The sequence below is a fragment of the Camelina sativa genome, chromosome 12 (assembly GCF_030686135.1).
Source record: "Camelina sativa cultivar CO46 ecotype springtype chromosome 12, ASM3068613v1".
In the NCBI taxonomy this organism is placed as follows: domain Eukaryota; kingdom Viridiplantae; phylum Streptophyta; class Magnoliopsida; order Brassicales; family Brassicaceae; genus Camelina; species Camelina sativa.
Genome location: NC_141891.1, coordinates 15305570 through 15314878, shown reverse-complemented (window position 1 = coordinate 15314878; position 9309 = coordinate 15305570). Strand labels below are relative to the sequence as shown.

Here is a 9309-nt window from a genome sequence, read left to right as displayed (position 1 = left end):
GACCTGGATACCCGTCGCGATCTAAGGAAAAATAATCTCCGTCAGCCCATATGGACCAGACCGTTTAACACATCTATCCGGGAACATCCAATGTTTCGAGGACCTATATACATCAGTCGTTACATTTACATGTGATGCTACAAATGATTTGGATATACAAATAGAGACTTTGCGAGGTCTCTCTGAACTAGATTGATTCTTGAAAAAAGAATCACGTTGAACGTTTCTCATGCTAAACATGATCGACTTTTATTGAGCTTTCTAGAATTCCATGTATCGTTAAAAGAGAGAATAAGTAGCCTCTAGCGTTAATACATGATGAGAAGCTATTGTTTTTGTTTATCACGAAACTTCTTGATCACGTTAAACATTGATTGGGCGAGAGCATCGCAACGAAGTCTCATTCATGGATGCAGTGTCGCCTCCATTGCCTTGCGGTTATATCTGCATTCAGAACAAAAATGCAGGCTGGTTCTTGAGGTAAGGCACGACGTATTTTACAACTTCATCTTGCGCCATTCTGAGGTGCTCGCCAGGGACACTGACAAACTTAACTTTTCCGGCAGCATCCAAGGTTTTCAGACCAATCCAGTCTTCAGTATAAAGCTTTGTCTGGAGACGAATATACAGTTAGAAACTAGTGGTTAATGATCAGGCAAAAAAAAATTACATGGTGATGATGATCAAGGTTCACCTGTTGAGGAGACAAAAGAGGTGTGGAAGCGCCTTCCGGGTAATATCCGAACCAAGAACTTTCTTTAGGAATCACTACAGTGTCACCCTGGAACTGTTTAGGAAATGAAGAAAATAAAATTAACGAGGCTAATCAACAATGTTGTTCAAGATTTTGGTTGTTTAAGAAAGAGAGGCACCATGACAAGGACCAAGTTGTGCAAGCTAGTGAACCGGTCTTTAAAAATGGGGTTCCTCTTGTTAGGTCTCTCGTTGTTGAGTTTTGGCAGATACTTGGAGTGTTCCAAATACTTTGACATTTCCTGAGAAACAGAACACAACGCTTTCTTGATTGAAGTATTCATCTAATAGGAAATAATGATTTAAGGATTAGAAGCTTACTGTAGGGATCTTGATATAACCACTTGGAGCAATATGATCCTGCAGAGTCATTAGAGATGTTGTTAATGATGGGTATTAGTAATGCTCAAAGGTTATGAATCTTGATTAGAGAAGAAGAGAGAAAGTGTACTTGAATGTAGTCGGTGTAGACCCTTGTTTTCAGCAACTTGCAAATTGGAGACTTTAAGAACAGAGAACACCATTGTTGTTGTTATTGTCATTAGGATTGTGGTTATAAGATTACACAGTCAAATAGAAATTGAAAGAGAACTCACAGTACACGTAGGGATGTCGGATATGCCAGCGTGAGGACCTCCTAGAGATATATAGTTGAAGACTGGTGGAGCATTGTCACAGAACTCGATTAGGCCTCTAGCAACTAAGTTACCTTGAGACTGTGCAACAATGTTATAACCATGACTTAACTCTTTCATCTTTTTAACTTTCTCACACGCTACATTGGCTTGTTGCATAAGCGGCATAGATACCGAATCTTGATTTCCATTTCCTATTTCTCTACAAAAAGACACACATAACAAACAGAGCAATAAGCTCTTTTGCAAGATTAGAACGAGACAAGAAGAAGAAAGGGTTGGGGTTGGTTACAAGCAAGATCCAGGGGAGCTAGAGAGGTTGCTAAGGAGCTGTGTGAAGCTGCTGACTCCACCATTGGAGCATTGATCTCTAATTCCTGTTTCAATCAATATGTCAGATTTAAAAAAAAAACGGAAAGAGGATCAGGAAGAAGAAGGATTGTTGATCACCGTGAAACAGAATGAATGGAACTGAGATTGAAACCGGAATGAAGAAGAGAGACAAGGTCACAAGGAGAACAGATCGTTGGAAACTCTTCTCCATGGAGCTAGCACTACTCAGCGGAAGAGTACCTTTCTTTACACACAAAAAGAGTATCTTGACCACAAGAAGCAAGAAGGCAATAAGTTTACGTTTGGTACAGATTTAGCTAATTTGTTGTGCTTTAGTCATAAATGGAAGAAAAATTTATTACTTGGTGGTTGGTGTTGTGTATCTACTGAACTACTCATCTAAATTCTTCTTTTTCTTTGTCGACCACTGACTTGAAAAAAATTATTTATAAAATTTGAAAAGATTATCTACATATGCTTGTAAAATATGCTAAAGTGCTTTCTAAATTGTAAAGTTTGGTGTCATTTAACAATTAAACATTGGAGTAAATTGCAATAGATATGAACTAATTTTGGTGAATCTCAAAAACCATTTGAGTAATAATATAAGATTTTCTTATCTATATTTTGCTATTTTACCTATGAAAATTAATGAACAATGTTTTCAAGTTTGTAAAAGAATTCAAAACTCTTGAACAACATCTGATTACATTTATGGCATTTGTTAATGTGTAAATATTAACAAATCCACTGATTTAAGTTAATTCTTTTAACCAAAAAAAAAAAATTGTCTATCAAAACCAAGAAATTAGACTTGGATTTTAGAAAACTATTAAATTGAATAAGGCCCCCCTAAAAATTTTCAGTTGCTGTCACAATAGTCACATGTTAGGTTATGTGAAAGAAATTCAAAATCTTCGTTTTGCATCAAGTAAGGCACAACATATTCCTCAACCTCCTCATCCGATATAACGAGGTGGTCCCCTAATACACTTTCAAACTTCACTTTTCCGGCAACATCCAATGCTTTCAGACCAATCCAATCTTCTTTGTATAACTTTGTCTGACGAAGAATGCATACATATTTAGATTTCTAGAAAACAAAAGATCAATGAAACCTATAGAAGTTAGATAAATTCACCTGTTGTGGTGACAAAAGAGTATCGAATCCTCCATCTTGATAATATCCAAACCAAGCAGTTTCTTTAGGGATTAATGTTGTATCATTTTGGAACTGTTTAGGAAATCAGTACAAGAAAAAAAACAGAACAATGAGCTAAAGAAAACATTTTGAAAAAAAAAAATCTGAGTTGAAGAAAGGAGACAGTTAGTATACCATGACAAGAACCAAGTTGTGTAAGCTGGCAAATCGGTCATTGAAAGTGGAGTTTTTTTCGTCAGGTCTCTCATTGTTAAGCTTTGGTAGATACTTTGAGTGTGCCAAATACTTTGAGATTTGCTAATAAAACCAAGCCATATCTTGTGATGAAAAACTGGAATGGATTAGGAATTAATTTGATTTGGTTTAAGTGAGTAACTTACACTAGGAATCTTGACAAAACCACTGGGAGCAAGATGATCCTGCATAGCCATAAATTAATCAAATCATCATTAAAAGGTTTTGATCCTAGAGAGAGAGATATAGAGATATTAGAGTGTTACTTGAATGAAGTCGTTATAAATGGCTGACTTCAACAAGGCTTCAGCGATAGCACATAGTGGACCAGACTTTGACAACAGAACACAAATATAATCAAGCCACCGTTGCGATAATTTACCATTAAGATAAAAGAAATAGTAAAAAGGTGAAAAAGCTATACAGTACACTTGGGGATCGCAGCAATGCCGGCATGAGGACCTCCTAAGGAGACATAGTTGATGACAGGAGGAGCATTGTCGCAAAACTCGATAAGTCCTCTAGCAACTAAGTTGCCTTGAGACTCTGCAACAATGTTGTAGCCTTGACTCAACTCTTTCATCTGTTTCACTTTCTCACATGCTAAGCTAGTTTGCTTAGTCAATGGCATGAACCATGAGTCATTTTCTCCGTTTCCTATTTCTCTACAAATTTAATTTACAAGATTAAATAAAAAAACACATAACCAAACAAGTTACGTAGTAGTGTTTAGTAGTTGGATTTACAAGCAAGAACCAGGTGAGCCAGAGAGGTTGCTTAGAAGTTGCGTGAAGTTACTTACTCCACCAGAACATTTATCTCCAATTCCTGTTTTTTTTTTAATTAAAATTATATATTAACTTTTAACTTAATTGTGTTTTATGAAACTATCGAATGAATAAAACAGATGAGGAGAAATCGTTAATTACCATGAAAGAGTATGAAGGGAATAGAGGTTGAAACCGGAACAAAAGAGAATAATACGGCGGCGATCACCATGTGAAGGAGAACAGACCGTCGGGAACATTTCTCCATGTATAATTGAGAGTCTCTCTCAATCGTCGCCGGAATATTCCGTTTTTTTCTTTTGGTCTTTCTTTGTCTATCTCTCTCTTGAGTCAAAACGTTTTCTTTTCTCCCCTTATATGGAATCCAAAATTAAATGGGACTCCGTATCTTTAAAACAAGAGTTGCTGAGTTGTCTCCTCTTCTTCTTCACTTGGCAATATATCTATAGTTTGTATTTACCTAAAACCACATATATATATTACTTACTGTAGATTTTTCCTACTGGTAGATTTGTTTCTTTTTTTTTTGTCAAAATCTTTGACTATTCTCTTACTGTCACACACCTCAAATTGTTTTCAAATTTAAACATTCAGTGTGATTTATTTCTCTATTAATCCAAACAACCAATCAATACAATAAAAGTTGAATATTTCTCTCCAGAGCATGACACATCAGCATTGTGAAGAATTATGGAGATGACACATCAGTTAAAACATATAACCAATGAAAACATTTTAATTAATACAGCTCATCATTTTATTCCAATAATAATCATTCACTAACCTATCAAATTAAAACATTAATACAAATCAGCTTTTTTGTCCAGGTGGACACATATTTATTCTCTTGGATGATTCGATTTCTTCTTCTTTCTAATTAGCTTTCGTCGTCGGTTCTGATCCAATCGATAGAAAGAGAGCCATGAGATCACCAGCACTGCAAATTCAATGTTATTGGGTTTGTGTGATCGTGTGTTAAAAACACTTGTATCGCCGACTTCGTTCAACAAGGAGGGAGAGAGAGAGAGTTGGTGTTGAACACTAACATCGCCGCAAGAAGGAGAGAAGAGAAGAGAGGTAGCCATGACAGAGAGTATGGGAGAGCAAGAGAGATCGTAAAAAATAGAGAAAAAGGAAGAAGAAAAGTTGGTGCCGAGATATGGAGGTGGGAAGCGGCGAACCGGATAACAATCAACGGAGAAGGAGACGTTGCAGAGGTGGTGGATCTGGTAGTCATTAATGTGACTGTGGCAGGCCACGGTGGTGGTGGAAGAGCAAAGTCGGAGTAGATTGGAGCTGGAGAAGAGAAGAACTAGAAAGAGGAATAAGAAAATAAAGCAGTTTGGAGAGGTGCCTTTGGAGGCTCGTCGGCGCCGGATGTGACATCTGATTAGAAAGAAAAAAATACCAGCGTGATCACCATCAAGCCATGAGCTCGTAGCAACTGATGGAAGTCCGATCAGAGTTATATTCAAGAAGTTATGAGGATTACTTCCTACGCAAGAAATTACTGGATCTGCCCAAACCAGAAACCCTAGAAATCAGATTCGAGGTTGTCTCCTTGGAACAGTAGTTGGTAGTCCAAAACTTACCCGATCGAGCTGAGATTTGGTGGGGAGCTTCACGGTACTACTGGCTACAGAATCAACGGTGGGATTGTGATTTTAACGGTTAGTTGTTGTTTTCCATTGGTGTGTTTTGAGACATTTGTATGGAGTAAATAGTAACAATTTAATGTTTGGTTTGACAAACGAGGTTGGATGGAGCTGAAGCTTTGTATGAGTGTTCTTGAATATTGGGATTGGCGTGATAAAGGAGAAATGAGTTTCACCATTTGAGTTGCAAAGGAGAAGGATAATTCTTGAGATAAAGAAACACAAGAAGTTACGAAAGATGAGGATATGTCTGAACCAAAGAAAATAGAGATAGATGTTGAGATAAAAAAAAAAAAAAAAAAAAGATGATGAAAAATCTGTGACGGAAGATAAAGAGTCACAGGTTTAGACAGATGGAGACAATGTTGAGACTGAAAAAGCTGTGATGGAAGATAAAGAGTCAGAGGTTAACTTGTGATTGCAGGCAAGACTCATCTTTTGGAAGAAGAGATGTTAGAGTTTTACTAATACTAAAATGCAGACTAAAGACCACTAGAGTAAAGTACATATCTTTGTTTTGGAAGAAGAGATGTTAGAGTTTTACAAATACTAAACTCAGACTAAAAGACCACAAGAGTAAAGAACATATCTTTGTTCAAAATGCTTCATGATGGAGCAAGAATAATGAAGATACTTCTTTGATGAAGAGATTGAAACTATGAACCGATAGGTGAAACATTTTTCTTCATTTTTATTTACTCGTAGTTTTAATGCTACATAAGCATAACTATGACGTGATTTCGAATATGCGACAGAGGTGGATATTGAAATATTTTTTGGTTTGGGTTTGAGGTGGATTATATTTCAGAGAATTTCATTATGAGATTTATATGGTATGGTTTTGACATTTGTGATCCTAAAGTTTTTTATTAAATAAATATTTTATATTCTTTTACTGTTGACAAATCATTTTTTAAAGTAAATAAAAAATAAAAAATAATAATCAGTCAACACATGCTTTGATTTTTTAATTATTATTGCAAACAACATATAAAAATTATCTTTAAGATATTTAAAATAAAAACAAACAAAAAATAACCCGCGGCGTAGCGCGGGTACTATCCTAGTGTTTTTAAAACAAAACTGAATACGATAGTTAAAATATAGGACGTGTCACGTATGTTTAATTTTAAACATACCAAGCAAGATTCATCACCATAAATTCTTAGTTTTGTTAGAGCTAGAAGTAGAAGCTAGTGATCATCATATTATATATATAAAAGTGGATTAAATGATTTAATAGTAAGCAGTAGTGTATATATAAAAAAATCCCTTACTAGTGTTTCGTATTTGAGCTCTTTTGGATTTCATATTGTACTATGTTACGAATAAGCTCAGGTTTTAGCAACTTGGTAAAGAATGAGAAAATTGTGATACATATAGCCAAAGCTAAAGAATCTCCGTAAAACATATCTGGAAAGTTCACCTTTACATAAATCCGGAATCCGTTTTTACATTCCTATAATGATGATGAATAGAATACCAAATCGAGTTCCTGACAGAACAAACGCAGCTTTAAGGTGACAAAACGAGATATCTATCACTTACTCCCTTGTTTCCATGGGTACAGTGTGTTCACCCTGCAAGTTCTGATGATTGGTTTGGGGTTGCCTCAGGAGGAAGTCGTGGCTAGTTGGGTTCTCAGGGGATCTCCTCTCTGGTAAGTCGCACTGGTTTGTTTTGTAGATACACAATCTCTCTGTCTGCTGCATTTATAAGATGGTGCTCTGATCCTTCTTCATCTGACACAGAAGATGCCTCAGAGTTTGATTCATCCTCATCTACAAAATGAAAATACGAAGACATTCATAATTTGGTTTGATCACAAAGGAGTTGGATTTTTTTTTTGGTTACAAACACTATCTTAATTAGGAGCATACCGGAGAATTCAAGGCGTTCTGAAGGAGCACTAACAGCTGTAAGCTGAATGCTTTCTGGCAAAAGACAATTACAAAACGAACCTGAAAACCTCAACAAACCACGAGTAAATATTATTTAGCACACAATTCGTTTGTAACAACATAACACAGGTAAAAAGGTTCTATATCTTTTTACCTACTCGGGCAAGCCGATTAATCCATCCAGGAATAGGCTTTCCAGTAAGCTGCGAGCATACTTCTTCGGTGAAATGGTTACAGTTCTTGGCAATCAAATGGTAAGTGTCACCATGGTATTTTCTTGAAAGCTTCTCCATGTAAGAGCGGAAATCTGAACGGGACATGGTGGTAGTTCCCAGTAAAACAGACCGTCTAAAGATGAACCCTGGACAATTCTTAGGTTCTACCTCATATACCCCGCTCGTTGGATACTCGTGAGCTCCATAGCAATACTCCAAATCATGAGCTACAATGAAGTTAAAACAACTGTGTGAAGAAAAGGGCAATGAATCGTATACAACAACATAACATGTCAAAATCTGAGTTATAAAGGATCAAAAAAAGGTTTCAATCCTCATAGATCAATGTTATCTGAGTTTACAGACTCATGAAGGAGATTTCAATCTGTGATCTTAATTGTGCTATAGAGAAGATACAAGAATTAAAAAGAGAAGAGAGAATAATAAGGCATACCTTCGATTCCAGAATGGAAAATGCCGATACCAAACCAATAAAGGTAATTGTTGACAGGAGTAAGATCATAGACATTGAGATAAACAGGGGTAAGACCTGCTGGTTCTCCACTGCTCTCTTCCCTCTCCTCACTTGAACATGAGCTTGCGCTCAAAGTAGGCACCCACATGTTATTTTTTTCACAAACAAAAACACCAAACCCAATAATCCCCAAAAATTCCAAAATAGTCACGATCCAATCATCCCTTTTCTTCCTAAATCATCTGCAACACTAAAACTGATGATGGTCATATATTCTTCAATATAACACCAGAAGAGAAAAAAAAAAACAAAATTGTTTCACACAACCTAAGATTCAAATATAATCAGAAGCAATTCGAACATAAAACAAATCCACATGTAAACTACTTATTTGGTTGCTAAGGCTAACGAGAACAGATCCAAGGATTTCCATTCCACAGTTTTAATAAATTGATATATACAAAAGAAAATCCAAATCGGGAAATCACACGAAACGAAATTGAAATTGAAATTGGGGCGGGTGTGTTTTCATATATAGATATCGAACGCGAGAGAGATAGAGATAAAATGAAGACGATAAGAGAGCTTACGTGAGAGTCGCGAATTCGAGAGAGAACGAAGAGATTTGGGAGGTCAGACTGCCAAAAAAAAAAAAAAAATGATCGATCACAAAGAACAATACTTAAATCGCACTTTAATAAATCCCCCGACATATATAAAATCTAAACTCTAACCATCTCATTTGTGAACCCAAACCGTATATAATTTCGTTCTACTTATAAAATCTAAACCCTAACCATCTTATTTGTGAACCCAAACCGACATATAATTTCGTTCTAATTGTGAAATCTAAACCCTAACATCTCATTTGTGAACCCAAACCGACATATTATTTTGTTCTACTTGTAAAATCTAAACCCTAACTATCTCATTTGTGAACCCAAACCGACATATAATTTCGTTCTAATTGTAAAATCTAAATTCTAACCACCTCATTTGTAAACCCAAACCGACATATAATTTCGTTTTAATTGTAAAATCTAAACCCTAACCACTTCATTTGTAAACCCAAACCGACATAATTTTATTCTAAGTTTAAAAATCTAAACCAAGCCAATATTTAATTTTCCTTAATTAAAAGTATACATAATTTGTTTC

General features: G+C 35.8%; 2 protein-coding genes and 1 pseudogene across 8 annotated transcripts; all 3 read right to left on the bottom strand.

Moving 5' to 3' along the window:
• Positions 1-230: 230 nt before the first annotated feature.
• LOC104731822 (uncharacterized) lies at positions 231-2031 on the bottom strand (annotated as a pseudogene). Its single transcript, XR_015574831.1, has 8 exons — positions 1839-2031; positions 1681-1765; positions 1350-1590; positions 1205-1255; positions 1075-1113; positions 873-995; positions 695-787; positions 231-612 (listed from the first exon to the last, which is right to left on the bottom strand). The product of XR_015574831.1 is annotated as an uncharacterized LOC104731822 (transcript).
• Positions 2032-2382: 351 nt separating this feature from the next.
• Positions 2383-4352, bottom strand: LOC104731821 (uncharacterized). Its single transcript, XM_010451306.3, has 8 exons — positions 4047-4352; positions 3864-3945; positions 3542-3782; positions 3384-3449; positions 3264-3302; positions 3058-3180; positions 2863-2955; positions 2383-2784 (listed from the first exon to the last, which is right to left on the bottom strand). Exons 1-8 carry the CDS (start codon positions 4150-4152, stop codon positions 2584-2586), a joined length of 951 nt encoding a protein of 316 aa, XP_010449608.1. The 5' UTR covers positions 4153-4352; the 3' UTR covers positions 2383-2583.
• A 2547-nt stretch (positions 4353-6899) lies between these two features.
• Positions 6900-8891, bottom strand: LOC104731820 (deSI-like protein At4g17486). 6 transcript variants are annotated; one of them, XM_010451304.2, is made up of 5 exons: positions 8742-8891; positions 8131-8401; positions 7616-7903; positions 7441-7521; positions 6900-7341 (listed from the first exon to the last, which is right to left on the bottom strand). In XM_010451304.2, the coding sequence occupies exons 2-5, from the start codon at positions 8297-8299 to the stop codon at positions 7202-7204; spliced, it is 678 nt and encodes a 225-aa protein (XP_010449606.1). In that variant the 5' UTR covers positions 8300-8401; positions 8742-8891; the 3' UTR covers positions 6900-7201. The 6 variants fall into 6 exon arrangements, with proteins under 6 accessions (XP_010449606.1, XP_010449607.1, XP_087335082.1 ...); XM_010451305.2 differs by having other exon boundaries at positions 8131-8393; XM_087478956.1 differs by having other exon boundaries at positions 8131-8407; positions 8742-8835.
• Between the last annotated feature and the right edge of the window lie 418 nt (positions 8892-9309).